This window comes from Tripterygium wilfordii, chromosome 4 (genome assembly GCF_013401445.1).
Source record: "Tripterygium wilfordii isolate XIE 37 chromosome 4, ASM1340144v1, whole genome shotgun sequence".
NCBI classification, from domain to species: Eukaryota; Viridiplantae; Streptophyta; class Magnoliopsida; order Celastrales; family Celastraceae; genus Tripterygium; species Tripterygium wilfordii.
The window spans coordinates 2,007,525-2,021,446 of NC_052235.1; the positions used below are offsets into that span (position 1 = coordinate 2,007,525).

Genomic DNA, 13,922 nt, shown 5'->3' on the forward strand with positions numbered 1-13,922 from the left:
CCGAAAGGGTATTACTTGGTGGGAATAAAAAAAAAAAGAATTCTGTCATTCTTAAATTGCAAGCTAATTCGTTCAACTTTTTGTTGCCTTAATTTAATGGTAGAGCACTGGAGATAATCCATAGCTTATATTATCCAAAATTGGATCACCAAAAACAACCTGAGAAATGATTGGTTAAAAGAGTTTGAGAGATAAGAAGGGGGGTAGGAAGGAGGAATAAAAATTAGGATTGGAGGATGAAAAGGAAGAGACAGAGCATTGGATGGGTGGAGATGCCTTCATAGTTGATATGCTCTTCTGGATTTGACACATGTCACCTTTCTCTCACTTTACACACTCTCTCTTGTCTCTTTTTATTTATTTATTTAATTTTTTATTTGCCCATGTCTGTCTTTGTTTTTTTTTTTTTCCTTCCCTTCTCTTTCTTCTCCACTGAGTTTCTTGCTTGCTCTTCCAACTCTCAAAAAACAAGCACCCACAAACATTGCTATTAATATATTTTCTTTAAAGAAAAAGAATCAGCAGAACAAGTGCTAGTGATTACATGTAAAAGCTGACCCTGTTATGCTTTTCAATTGGTAAGTACAACCATATAATCAATCTTGTTTCTTTTGGTTGTTTATGGTTCTTTTTTTGTTTCCATTGAGAGAGGGAGTGGGAACAGAGGGAGTTGACAATGTTTAGGTAGTGGCTTTTTGTTCTCCTTCCGTCCTTTTACCTTCTTTTTTTTCTTTTCTTTATTATGCTGATTAATTGTGACAATTATTTGAGAGACCAGAGGCTGTGACTGGTTGCCTCAGATCCAGGGAACTGTCAAAGTAATATGCAAAAAAGGGACCATCTTTGTTAGGGTTTTCCTGTGATTCCTTTGGGAGTTTAGCTTTCTGGGTGTTCTTTCTCATGACCCCATGTATTTCTCTTTCTTTCTTGTGTTAAAAGATAAGGAGTTAGTTCCAAGTATTTATTTTTGATTTATTTTGTCTTATATTTTATGGATTTGAAGTTATTTTGTGGCTCACTGTAGTTGATGGAAGTAAGTAGAGAAGATTCCAGATTGTAGTTTCCTCTAATTGGAAGTTTGAATCCACTGTTGTTGACCAGATCTGACTGTTCATATCCCTTTCACAACCTTTTCAGTCGCCTATGCCTTGCATCTCATGATTCTGCTTCCTCTTCTGGTAAGATTGAGTTGTTTCCCAAGGCATGGGAATTAGTACCCTTCACATTCTAAGATCATTCTTTATAAGACAAGAGGGTTGATAAATTAGTTGAATAATGACAGCGTGTGTGATTTTAGAGGCCTTCGAGGGTAACTTTTTCTACTGCCCAGATAAGGCTTTTGATGGAGGAGATGCCTCCTGCGGTCGCAGTGCCATTTAGAATAAGTAATTCAGTCTGTGATAATCCATCCTTAGCTAACCATATGGATATCACAAGACTTAAGCTGATGGCAAACACGAGCGGGTTGTTATCTGGTTCTGTAACTGAGGTTTCTTCTGCTGGGGATGAAGATGGTATTTGTGATTTAGATAATGGAGTTACTGATTCTGCTGAGACTGTGTTGGAAGAGGAGAGGGAAGGGGAAGAACCTTTGTTGGATATGATCTCTGAAAACAAAAGCAATTGGGTTGCTAGTGCACATGTGATAATCCGGGAAAGTGAGGATGATGATTCCTTATCATTGGAGGCTGATCAGATTCTTGAGAGCTCTTGCTCCCTTTCGGTGGCAAGTGACACAAGCAGCTTATGTGGAGAGGATTTCTTGACATTTGATGCTAGTTCTGAGGTTGGAATGCCTAGTTCCATTGAAATTGAAAAGAGCGTTTGCAGTGTCGATATAATCACAAAGGCCAATAGTGTTCGTGCTTCAAATTGTGAGGCAGATATTGTGAGTGATTCCCTTGCTGTGGGAGTAAGCCTTGGAGAAGATGTTGGAGATGGGCCTGATCCAAAGCCATCTGCAGTTGCTCTTCAATTGTCCCTGGAGAGACAGGCGAGTGGCACAATTGGACGCAGTGTTTTTGAAGTTGAGTATGTTCCACTTTGGGGATTCACATCCCTATGTGGAAGAAGGCCTGAGATGGAAGATGCAGTTGCGACTATGCCTCAATTTATGAAAATTCCTATCCAAATGCTAATTGGTGATCGCATAATTGATGGCATGAGTACGCTCTTGACTCAGCAGACTGCTCATTTCTTTGGAGTATATGATGGTCATGGTGGCTCTCAGGTATTCTTCTTATTGTTTATGGTTTCTTGAGCTGTTATATTGTTACGCGCTTGTACTTCATGTTTCCCGGAGGTGAAATCCTTGCGTGTAGTTTGTTAATTTTAAATTTCCCATGTTTCCTTTTTAAGGTTGCAAACTATTGTCGTGATCGCGTCCATTCTGCCTTGGCTGAGGAGATAGAGTTTGTTAAGCAATCCCTAAATGATGGGAGCACGAAGGTTAGTTGCCAAGAGCAATGGAGAAAAGCATTCACCAATTGTTTTGTTAAGGTAGATGCTGAAGTGGGAGGAAAAGCCAATAATGAACCTGTTGCCCCGGAGACTGTGGGGTCAACTGCTGTTGTTGCCATCGTCAGTTCATCTCATATAATTGTAGCAAACTGTGGAGATTCAAGAGCTGTTCTATGTCGTGGAAAAGAACCAATGGCATTGTCAGTGGATCATAAAGTAATAGCGCTCAAATCATGGTCTTGCATTTTTCTTAATTAGCTGTTACTAGTGAGAAATTATTATCACTTTTTTACATTTTGTTTATAAATTCTTCCAGCCAAATCGAGAAGATGAATATGCTAGAATTGAAGCCGCTGGAGGCAAGGTTATACAATGGAACGGGCATCGTGTTTTTGGTGTTCTTGCCATGTCAAGGTCTATTGGTATGTGTTCCTTCATAATAAACTTTTCTTTTGAATGCATTCAAGTAGTACCTTCGGCATGAGTGCTATATCAACACAGTTCAGAAACTTCAATGTGGGGTGTACAATTTTTCCTTTTCTTTCGCTGTTCTTTTTTCCCTATATGTTTTCTTTCTTTCTTCTTTTAGTAATATTTATTATTTTGGATTAAAGAGGTTATACTATGATCCTAGTAAATGAAATCTTCAATTTACTTGCTGGTGATCTGGTGGTAAAAGCTTGTGCGATCACTGTGTTAGGAGATTGGTGTCAAATTTGAGGAGGTTGCTTTTTCAGGCTGTAAATAGGATTAGCTACATTTAGTGTACAATCCGTAGGTAATACCTACTGAAAGGGTTGGAACTTGGAAGACGACGACAAACTAAATTCTGATTTTCCAGAAAGGTAATCTGAATATTGTAATTTCTAAGGTCCCTGCTATCCCATGTACTATGAAGAAGAGTTCTTAAATAAGAAGTATAGCTAATTCCTTATCTGCTCCATTGATAGGCATGGATAGTGCCTAGAGCACAAGAGCACCATGTAAATGGAACAATTCCTGAAAGGGCGTATATTATGTTGACCCTCCCTTGCCCAGTTGCCCCTGCACGTGGGTGTTTGTGAGTGTGAGGTGAACATACGACTCCTGGGTTAGATCTACCCAACTATAGCAGCACCATATAAAAGGGCAAACTCAGAACTTTCTCTAAAATGGAAGTCTCTTTCAGAATATTTATATCTCTGTTTAATTTAGTGACCCTGATATAGGATATGGTATGTGTTTGATTTATGTAAAGCATGGCATTAGGTTTATTCTGACGTTTTGTATCGCATGATTGGTTGTTTCAAACAATAATTACAATTCAGTGGACATGAGCATGATCCGAGTATGCTTGGTACTTCTTGAACGGGCTTGGAGGATACCACTTTCCTTGATTACTCCTTGTCTCATCCTGGTTGTTTCTCATGATCACAATGGTATTGGAGTTAAGATTATAAAAAACAAATCTGCTTCTGTATTGCAGGTGATAGATATTTGAAACCATGGATTATTCCAGATCCAGAAATCACATTTATTGCTCGGGCAAAAGATGATGAGTGCCTCATTCTGGCCAGTGATGGTTTGTGGGATGTGATGACAAATGAAGAGGCGTGTGACCTGGCTCGCAAACGAATACTAGTCTGGCACAAAAAGAACGGAGTTACACTTCCCCGCAAAATGGGCGATGGGATCGATCCTGCTGCTCAAGCAGCAGCAGAGTATCTATCAAACCGCGCTCTTCAAAAAGGAAGCAAGGACAACATCACTGTGATTGTGGTGGATCTGAAACTTCAGAGAAAATTGAAGACCAAAACATGATAATTTCTTCAACTGCGGGTTCATGTGATCCAATTTAGTAATGCCCATCTTATTTTTGCACCTGGGCTCGTGGCTAAATGAAAATAGTAGTATGTATTTATTATAGAACAGGAATCATTCAAGTACCTTTTTTTTCTGTGTTTGTTTTTATAAGCCATGCAGTGTTATGGCCTGGCCGTGTAAATCTTCTGTGTTTGTTTTAGGAATAGGAGATCCCGACAGTTCCCTGCATTTGGTGATATATGCCAATTGTATTCGATGTACCCTCCCGAGTGAAGAGGCTCTGCGAGGTGCGTACTTCCAACTATAAATGTAATGTGTTGGCAGATTTAATGGATAGACCGACTTGTACCCCCGACTAAAGAGGCTCCGTGAGGTGCGTACTTCCAACCATAAATGTGTTGGCAGATTTAATAGATGGACCGACTTGTAGCCCTGTTTTTATGGCTATTTTACTTGGGTAAATATGACTACAGAGGATCTCAAGAGCTTAGAAATAGATAGTAGCATCATTAACTCAAATAAAACATGAATATTAAACATCAACCAAGTATGATGAGTCTAGGATTATTCTTTATTTTATAATCTCACTCTCTTTTTGGCTCATTAGGAGGTATTTAAACTTGTCATAAAAGTAACAAAGGAAAGCAAAGCAGGTGAGCAAAAGTGAATCCTAATATTTCCTGTACGCCAACTCTTTCAAGGCTTCAGCAAGCTCTTTCTCATTCTGCACACTCTCAACCCAATTCGCATTAATGTGTACCCACTCAATACTCTGCTTCAATGTCCTAGCAATTGAAGGCCTGCTCCGACTTGCAAAGAACTCCTCGACCTCATTAGCCTTCTCAAATGAAGCAAACTATTGGATGAAACGAGTAGAAACAATTAACAACGAACCATTATATACATTAATTGAGAGTTAACCCAAGGGAAATATTCATGATGAAAATCGAACAAAAGAGGTTGGACAAACCGGTGAAACAACTGCACTGACGAAGCGAGTTATTAGAAATCCTGATCCCCAAGTTTTAGAGATGTGATCCCAGTTTTCCTGTTTTTCGATCAAATAAAAGGTTAGCCAAGGAAGGGGAAAAAAAAAAACAGACCTGGAGAAATGTAAACCAAGTATTTCAATCAATGTACCCTAAAATACTAAATACAAACAGCTTGTAGAACTGTACGACAATTGCCCAAAATTGCAACATCTTTCTTATTTTTCATTTTTTTGACCCTAAGTGTAGCTTGTTGCAAAAATTTTCCACCACCAAGCATGAAAAGGTTGTCGGTTCAACTTGTAAGACACCTTTGCATACTTCCTATTGCAAACAGAACCTATGTCATGAAAAGGATCCGAACAAACCCTTTCAAAAACCAAAGACCTCTCTACTTCTGCAGCCAATCTTACTTCCCACAAACAGATAGCATGCCTATATTAAAATCAATTTCATTACCCTGTTACAATCATATTCCTACATCATACCTGTACTAAAACTTAAATCTTTTTTCCTTCTTAAATTCACGTTTCTGTAATCACCACACCTTCCTCATTGTTGTAACTTGTAAGGTAACCTCGCCTACGGCATAATATGACGTTTTATACGCCAGTATAGAGTAATATTTTACCTTCAGCCAAGCCCAAGCTGTCTCTCGACCTTCCCTTCCAACAGCAAGTCCAAAAACAGCATCTTGACTACGGACCTTGATTCATTCAAATAAACTCAGTAGCATTGAGGATGAAGATATTATACTTTTGCATCTTCGTTTCAACGTTTCAAATTGATAAGGGTAGATCTAAACAATTCAAGCATACCTCAGAAGACAACATAAAGTTGAGAACTTCAAGTACTATGTTAGGATCTGGACAAGAAGCTAATGAACCTGCAAGGCAAAGAGAGAAATGTAAATGTCGCTTTCAAATATAACATTTACAATAATCAATATCAATTCCACAAAATTTTCATTACTTAGAATGCGTGTTTTCTCCTGACTTAGATCGGTCTCTCGATACACCCTCAGAAGAGATTCATAGTATGATTTGTTTGATGCATTAACCTTTTGCATTACAGCCACATACACTGCCTGCACACAGAATCAATAAGCATTAGGCTGAAATTTTAAGAGAGAGAAATTGGTATTGGCTTATATTTCACATTCAACAACCTTTCTTATGTCAGGAGGGAGCAGTGGTGTATTTCTGTCATCTAAGAATGCATTAAAGCGCCTACTTGCTTCATTCAGCGTCACATCATGTCCAAGCTGGGCAAGGGCAGTCAAAATTTCTCCTCTCAACATTGAATCCAGATGGCTCTCACCTTCCTTAGCATCCCAACCAAGCTTCCTGTTAAGGAAATTCAAAGATGAGAGAGAATCACAGTGACAAACATGAAACAAAACATTGCATTGCTTTTAGGGACAATGCAATGGGTGTAATTGTGAAAGCTGCAACTAGACCAAACAGCTTTTATCTTTCCATCATAATCAATATCAGAGTTTATTAGACTTGTTTACAATTTATTACTCTAATCTTTAAAAGAAACTTTCCTTTAGTCTTTGGCAAACTTAAAGATGGTCCATACGTTAAAGTTGATTAATAACATTGTCCATTCATCATACCAGAGTTAAATATTAGTCGTTCTTGGATCATTACCACAAAGATATCCACACATGCATATTTTTGTCCGTCTAACATAATACACTAACTTACTCTGCTGAATACTGGAAAAGGCTCATGAAAAATTGTTTGAGGAAGTCCATTAATTCCGGAGTTGCATCTGCCACAATCCTTCCTACTTTATAACTTATCTGTACAAAGGAGGAACCAACATGAGGAGAAGAGGCATGTGAGTAAGAGACACCATAATGGAAAGAAATAGACAAAGATAAGTAAGGTGAATAATACGCTTATCAAATTGGACAACACAATATATTCAGATTCCTCTCTGTAAGCACCCATCAACATAAGCAAAGAGGTCAAAGGCTGCCGGCGAGACATACATAGGGCAAAGGAATCATCCAGAATACCTGAAAAAAGGTTCAAAAGTGTCATTCGCTTTCCATGAAAAGTAGAGTAGCATAATGATTTGAAGAATCCAAATTACCATATCTGTCTGTTGCAGACAAACTATTTCTTTCTATTGCATATCTAATTCTAGCTGCAAGCTCCTCATCATATTTCACCCTATAAAAACCAGCTTGATCCACATTAAGTTTCAACCAGACACTTCTTGTCGCTGGAAGGTCCCCACCAAAAAACTCCTTTATATCACGAGTTTCAGACTTCGTTTGCAATAGAAAATTCTTGCGCACTTCGTATGAGCCACAACATAGAGTTATGGGAACAATCCATTGACCATCTCCCGGGGAACCACTTGACAAGAATTGAGACTGCGATATATCATGTTTAGTTCAAAGAAAATGACAAGAAACAATGCCATAGCAGACTATGCATTTAAGTGAAAATTTTCTATTTCAACTGTTAAATCAATTGAATAACAAAAGTTGATGAGAGAAATCGAGCAGAACAAACCTGTTCAAATTCTAATTTCTGATCTTTGACTTTGACAGATACAACTGGGTACCCTTTTTGCTTTGTCCATGAATTCATTAGCTTATTAACAGGTTCACCAGATCCCTCCTCAAGTGCAGCCCATAAATCTTCCGTCTTTGCATTTTTATAAGCATGCTTTTTAATGTACGAGGCAAGGGACCGCTGCTTGCACATACACATTACATGCAATCAGGCCATGTTAACTCTCTTATAGAAAGGTATTGAATATAAACTGGTAAATAAAATTCAAAAAAAGAAGATAAAAGATGCCTAAATATCATATCAATAACTGTGGGGGCAAAAAAAATACCAAAAGGACCTACAAGTGACATGGCAAGTCATAATTGGAAAAAGTTTACTGTTTCTGGTCGCCAAGAAAGATGTCCCCATAAAGAGGAGGGAGCCTCCAGATAAGGGGACATCACTTTATCTCTTAAAATAGATTCTTTCCCTATGTATCATGGACTAACATAAGCATAGGAGCTTCTCCAGCGGCCAGAAAGGTCGCCAGGTAGTAATGTTAGAGTCTATAGGAGGACGACTCCGTGGACCAAGATTCAAGAAGCACCTTAAAGCTAAGGAAGTTTGCGGCCTAATTATTGTGGGGGTTTTTCCCCCCACAATAACATTTATCGAAAGAGAAATTAATAATATACTAAGTTCCACCGAAAAAAGAAGACCAAGATATCAGCATGATCATATTGTTTCCCATGATTTCACTATAGATTTCAAAAGGTAATTTGTACACTAACAACACATATTTCTAAATAAGGATTATACTTTCACAATCTCATGCAAAGATACAATTAATATGCTCTAGGAGATTGTTTAAGCAGTTGCACAAAATTAGATGACAAATTACAAGTATGAACTGTACTCCGCAAATTCAGTTGTAGCCAAGAATAAAAACGCAAAGTTTTTGAGAGATTGAGGCTGTGCCAAGTATCAAGTAGATACATTCTAAATTTTAACATACCTTGTGAGGATGATTCACTAATTCAGAAATGATACATATAATGCTTACTACTTTAAAGATGACTTCTCCAACTCGCACAAGATAGCCATACTTTTACGACAACATCAAAAATTACTCCCTTAAGGAAACTTAAACTTTTCTTCCCTACAACTTAATAAGCAATCTATGGGATTACAAAGTCCATTAACAGAACAAATATGACATAATTTTCATAATGCTTTGACAACACAAACCATTTTTTTTTAACTCTGCAGTCAACAGAGACAAACCTGAAAGCACTCAGCACCAAGGTAGCTTTGTAGCATACGGATAACAGATGCCCCTTTCCTATAGCTTATGGCATCAAATATCTCATCAATCTCACCGGCATGATTTACTTCCACCTGGAGAAAAAGTCTGATTAAGATCTAAACGATAATTAAAAGAGACATTGTCCAATAAGAAACATCAAACAAACTATAATCAATGACCAATTACCTCAATCGGATGGGATTCAGCAAGGCCATCCAGTTTAAGACCCGCTGTGGATTCATCGAGAAACTGAGTCCATATTTTCCATTCAGGAAACAAGCCATCAGTCGCTAGATAGCTCACCTAGAACCCATACAATTCATTAACACGTGATATATTCATCAATGAGCACAAAAATGCACAATACAGGTACATAAGAACCCAGAAAGTGTACCCATGTTGCAAAACCCTCATTCAGCCATAAATGTGTCCACCATTCCATTGTTACAAGATTTCCAAACCATTGGTGCGCTAGTTCATGTGCAACAACGGTAGCAACCTTAGGAGCAAAAAAATATTATAATTAAACAGTTGATATGGTGTAAGTTAAGCCTTATCATTAGGATTGCTAAATAAATCCTGGCAGCCACACTGACACTTTGAAAAGCATATTACCCTTTGCTTGTTGGCAGCTGCAGAATGCTGATCATCGTAAAGCAAAGCAGTCTCACGATATGTAACTAAGCCATAATTTTCCATGGCCCCAGCAGCAAAATCAGGGATTGCAATCATATCCAATTTAGGAAGAGGGTATGGAACAGCAAAGTACCTGAAGAGCATGCAGAATTCATAATGGGGTATAAAGCCCCATTGAGAAAATTATAGCACAACTAGCACGCATAATTAACTCTATATGCCACATTGATAGGTGACAACAGTGGCTAATGATCAAGATTCAAAAGACTTTAAGTGATAGGAAAAATTATTCGCACAACATACTCTTTGTATAGTTCAAGGGTCCTCACAGCAACACTCAGAGCAAATTTCCCTTGGTTTGCCTTTCCAACTTGACAGTATACTCGAACTTTGATCCCTATATGGAAGTATAAAATCATAGCATAAGAAAGAAGCCTTGTGGTATTGAAAGAAAAATTGGATATGGATCACAATGGTACCGTCAGATGTAAAATCTTCCACATAATCAAATAAACCAACAACAATCGCCACCAAATATGTAGACATGATAGGTGTCTCTTCATAGGAAACTGTCTTCAGAAGCCCTTCTGCTTTCTCATCAATGACTGGCATGTTGGAAAGGGAAACTAATTCAGAAGGAACATCCAATGTGAGTTTGAATGTCGCCTGTCACAAAGCATGTCGGTCAATCAAAAACAAGTCAAAACTTACACTTTGACTACAAACTAATGAACAAGAAACAAAAGTGTATAACTGCAAAAGAGTAGCATGCACTGATGATGCCCAGTGATCATGCATGGTATTTCTTCCTCAGAATTCGAAAGTGCAGAGAGAAGTTGATAAAGAAGACGCGCTTTCATTAAAAAGCATCCAACTGATAGACAATAAGTCAATATAATATCCTGAGAGAAAAAGCGATTGCAACACCTTGCATGCTGGTTCATCCCAACACGGGAAGCATCTCCTAGCATCAGCAGGTTCGAACTGCGTAACAGCCATATTCTTCTTCTCTCCATTAAGCTCGTATGTACTGCATAGCAAAAATTCAGCACTGATATTAATATCAAAACCATTAGCGATTTGTGCTATTGGATTACCGCAGGCAATAGCATAGTCAAAATTCTATATCTTGCATTGGTTTATAGAAAAGTGAAACCTTTTTGAAGGCCTAGAAAAGTGAAATCTCCTTCAGCATGATGCCAAGGAACCCTAAGTTTGATTCTTAGGTTATCTATCTTTCCTTACTTTGTTTTTTTCTAATTTCTTTACAAATTCAGATTTGAGTCTACTGTTTTAAGCCCTACTTTTGAGTACTTTCAAACCCTAATGATCCCAAATACTTGATTCAAACCCTTTAATATGAGGTTAGCGAAAGCTGTCTTACGTCAACAAGCCGAGTTATTATTTAAGATTTCTGCACAGCTTAAAGTTTTGAATAAAAGCTATATCAAATGGTAAGGAAATTCTAAGCAACAAGAAGAAAACCAAAAGAATAATAGTAAAGCCAATACAACAAGCAGATAAGCCACAATAGCAAATGGAAAACAAATTCAAGAACAGACAAAGACAAGAAACACCAAATATGGAAAAGAAAAGAGCATGCTAAAACATCATCACTGATTCACTGCAAGCTGTTCAAGACAAAGAAGAATTCCAGCTAGGAAAAAAATGCGGAGGTGAGAGATGATGTTCCAAAATTAAAAGGTGCAATACTTATTTGATGGATAAAGAGAATAAGAGATTAACTGAGCGAATTTTTCTGTAGTGGTGGAAGCGAGTTTGAGCTAGTAAATCGCAAGAAAGTGGTGCTAAGACGAAGATGATAAAAATACAAGAGATACAAGAACGTGACTGCACAGGAAGCTATAAATCAAAGGAGATCATACATCAAAGAAACCAAGAGGTTTATTCCAGAATACTATTAATTCCAATTTGAGAGCTTATAGTATTTTTCAAGCTAGGTTTATGTTTTTTCTTTCTTTGGAATGGGAGCTAGGTTTAAGCATTACTTAAATTTGCGAGGAATGCTATTTGAAAATTTCCATAATTGGTTCAATATTGACGATGTAAGGTTACCTTCTATAAAATCCTTTCATCTTATCATTCAAAATTCCTTGAAACCCAATAGCCAAGACTCCGATCCCAAGAGGAAGCGAATCAACAAACTCCAACACCAAAATCTCATCCGCTTGAAGCAGCTCGATCTTTGATGGCTTCAGTATCTGCGTAAGGATACGATTCGCAGGCACATCAAGAGAATATCTCAGATGAAGATAGAATTTCGAAAATCAAAGGTTACCGGATTGATCATACTTTTGAGGACCCTCGTGCAGTGAAGGAGACAGAGTCGGAGTTGACTGAGAGTTCGGCTGCATTCAGGACTATGAAGCGAGTATCGGCGACGACATCGACATCGATAGTGACAAAACCGCCGAATGTGCAGGCGGTGAGGTCAGGTTTCAGCCGTATTTCGTAGCGTTTCGGAGCGGCGAATTTCGGGAGGCGAGGTTGGCCTGAGAATTGATCCATATCTGCGTATCGACTATCGAGTACAGAGCAGTATTGGAGTGAAAGCGAATGTGGGGTTTCTGAATTTATACGGGTTGCTATGCGACTATTCTGAATCAAACGGCACCGTGCTAGATCTAAATGGAAATCCCCATCTAGACCAGTCGAAAATTAGGAAAACAAAATTTGAAATTCACTTTTAAGTTTTAACTCTGAGTAAATATCTTCCGCGATATTTAAATTGCTTTTGTTATCAGCTATTTAAATATGGAAACATTCAATGCAAATAACCCTTATTTAAAAAAATTAATTCTTTTTTTTACTATGTTATTTTTCTTTTTCCTAGCCCTTTTTCTTTTTTCCGAATTTGTCGTCGTATAATTGCTAGGTATGGAGGTGTGATTCACATACTATTAATTCCATAATTGAATTTTCATAATCCTAATAGATATCATAAAAAATTAAGATATTATTAATAATCACACTAATTTTTTTATTTTAATCTGTATAAGGGTGCATTTGACAGAGAATATGATTGACAGAGTATATGTTATCAATATATATGAGAGTATAAGCTCGAGTATACTCTGATAAGGTAAGGTGTATGGTGAAATTATAAAATTCGCTAATTAGTAGATAACATGGTTCTGTATAACATTCGAATCAAGTCAATATGAGAATGAGTTTGTTCAGCCTCTGCAGCGCACTAACACATTCAATTACACCTGACCAAAAAAAAAAAATAAAAAACACATTCAATTACAACTAGAAAAACATCAGGGTGAAAATGACTAGGAATAGAGTTGCTTTGTTCGGCCTGCTAAAGGTGCATTGTCAAATGCATATTTGTTAAAACTTGATAAGATATCCACAAAAACAATCGTGGGTTTTCATTGTAAGAAAAAACTAAAACTGATGATGCACTCTTGTTGTCAGGAGAAAGAAGGAGATGCACATATAATCATACATCGTAAAAGAGACTTAAATAGAAGAAGAAAAAAAAACCTGGAGGCATAGTTCACAGAATATTATAAAATATAAAGAAAACATTTTCTTGAAGGAGGTTACTTAAGTAAACATTCTGAATGGAATATAATCAGTAACCATTTTTTTTTTTACAAAGCAAAAGCATGATCAATGGAGAATCATGTTATAGTTTGCTTAATTTTTCGGCATACCTATTATTCTTGTCCCTTGCTTTATAATTGCTTCTAGCAAGTCGTGTTCGAGAATAGGAGGTAGCCTGGTTGGTCAGGTTACCTGTCTAGGACCTTGAGGTGCAGGTTCTATTCTCATCAGGGGATGGGATTTGGGTAGTTTTCATCCGCTGTGGTGGCCTTCATGTCCTTCGAGCATGACTTTGAAAAAGACAAACTCCCAATAAACATTCAAACCCATTCCTGAGGGTTTGCTTGGATTGTAAAATGAATAGTAGAGTAGGGGATGATATTTGGGTAGTTTTTATCCGCTGTGGTGACCTTCATGTCCATTGGGCATGACTTAGCGTGTTGCTGAGGAGATTAGATAGAAATAGAAGACAGTAAGCAATAATAACAAAGAACTATAAATTATGGCTTAGCGTGTCGCTGAGGAGATTAGATAGAAATAGAAGACAATAAGCAATAATAACAAACAACTAGAAATTCTACTGAACTCAAATGTTAGAAGAATTTGAACCACCTATGCTCTAAACCTTGAAAAAGA

The 13,922-nt window shown here is 37.5% G+C and overlaps 2 protein-coding genes across 7 annotated transcripts; one reads left to right on the plus strand and one right to left on the minus strand.

Annotated features, from left to right (window-relative positions):
- The first annotated feature begins 381 nt into the window (after positions 1–381).
- On the plus strand, positions 382–4,598 carry LOC119996572 (protein phosphatase 2C 77-like). Of its 6 annotated transcripts, none has more exons than XM_038843255.1 (6): positions 382–578; positions 1,025–1,178; positions 1,331–2,230; positions 2,359–2,676; positions 2,777–2,882; positions 3,926–4,598. In XM_038843255.1, the coding sequence occupies exons 2-6, from the start codon at positions 1,158–1,160 to the stop codon at positions 4,258–4,260; spliced, it is 1,680 nt and encodes a 559-aa protein (XP_038699183.1). In that variant the 5' UTR covers positions 382–578; positions 1,025–1,157; the 3' UTR covers positions 4,261–4,598. The 6 variants fall into 6 exon arrangements, with proteins under 6 accessions (XP_038699183.1, XP_038699184.1, XP_038699185.1 ...); XM_038843256.1 differs by having other exon boundaries at positions 1,102–1,178; XM_038843257.1 differs by having other exon boundaries at positions 1,138–1,178.
- A 174-nt stretch (positions 4,599–4,772) lies between these two features.
- LOC119996571 (aminopeptidase M1) lies at positions 4,773–12,283 on the minus strand. Its single transcript, XM_038843254.1, has 19 exons — positions 12,024–12,283; positions 11,787–11,932; positions 10,638–10,740; positions 10,190–10,376; positions 10,014–10,107; positions 9,690–9,843; positions 9,469–9,573; positions 9,261–9,377; positions 9,053–9,166; positions 7,787–7,969; positions 7,359–7,644; positions 7,160–7,281; positions 6,965–7,062; positions 6,421–6,598; positions 6,225–6,339; positions 6,071–6,138; positions 5,884–5,958; positions 5,234–5,311; positions 4,773–5,119 (listed from the first exon to the last, which is right to left on the minus strand). Exons 1-19 carry the CDS (start codon positions 12,237–12,239, stop codon positions 4,934–4,936), a joined length of 2,625 nt encoding a protein of 874 aa, XP_038699182.1. The 5' UTR covers positions 12,240–12,283; the 3' UTR covers positions 4,773–4,933.
- Positions 12,284–13,922: the final 1,639 nt, after the last annotated feature.

What these genes read in the sequence shown, in the direction of transcription:
- LOC119996571 (XM_038843254.1), bottom strand. Translation starts at nt 12,239, where the DNA reads ATGGATCAATTCTCAGGCCAACCTCGCCTCCCGAAATTCGCCGCTCCG. An exon ending in TTGGTGCTGAGTGCTTTCAG is followed by an intron (nt 7,970 to 9,052) that starts GTTTGTCTCTGT and finishes ATGTGCAAGCAG; the next exon opens with CGGTCCCTTGCCTCGTACAT. An exon ending in GTCTGCAACAGACAGATATG is followed by an intron (nt 7,282 to 7,358) that starts GTAATTTGGATT and finishes ACCTTTTTTCAG; the next exon opens with GTATTCTGGATGATTCCTTT.
- LOC119996572 (XM_038843255.1), top strand. Translation starts at nt 1,158, where the DNA reads ATGATTCTGCTTCCTCTTCTG. An exon ending in TGATTCTGCTTCCTCTTCTG is followed by an intron (nt 1,179 to 1,330) that starts GTAAGATTGAGT and finishes TCTACTGCCCAG; the next exon opens with ATAAGGCTTTTGATGGAGGA. An exon ending in ATGGTCATGGTGGCTCTCAG is followed by an intron (nt 2,231 to 2,358) that starts GTATTCTTCTTA and finishes TTCCTTTTTAAG; the next exon opens with GTTGCAAACTATTGTCGTGA.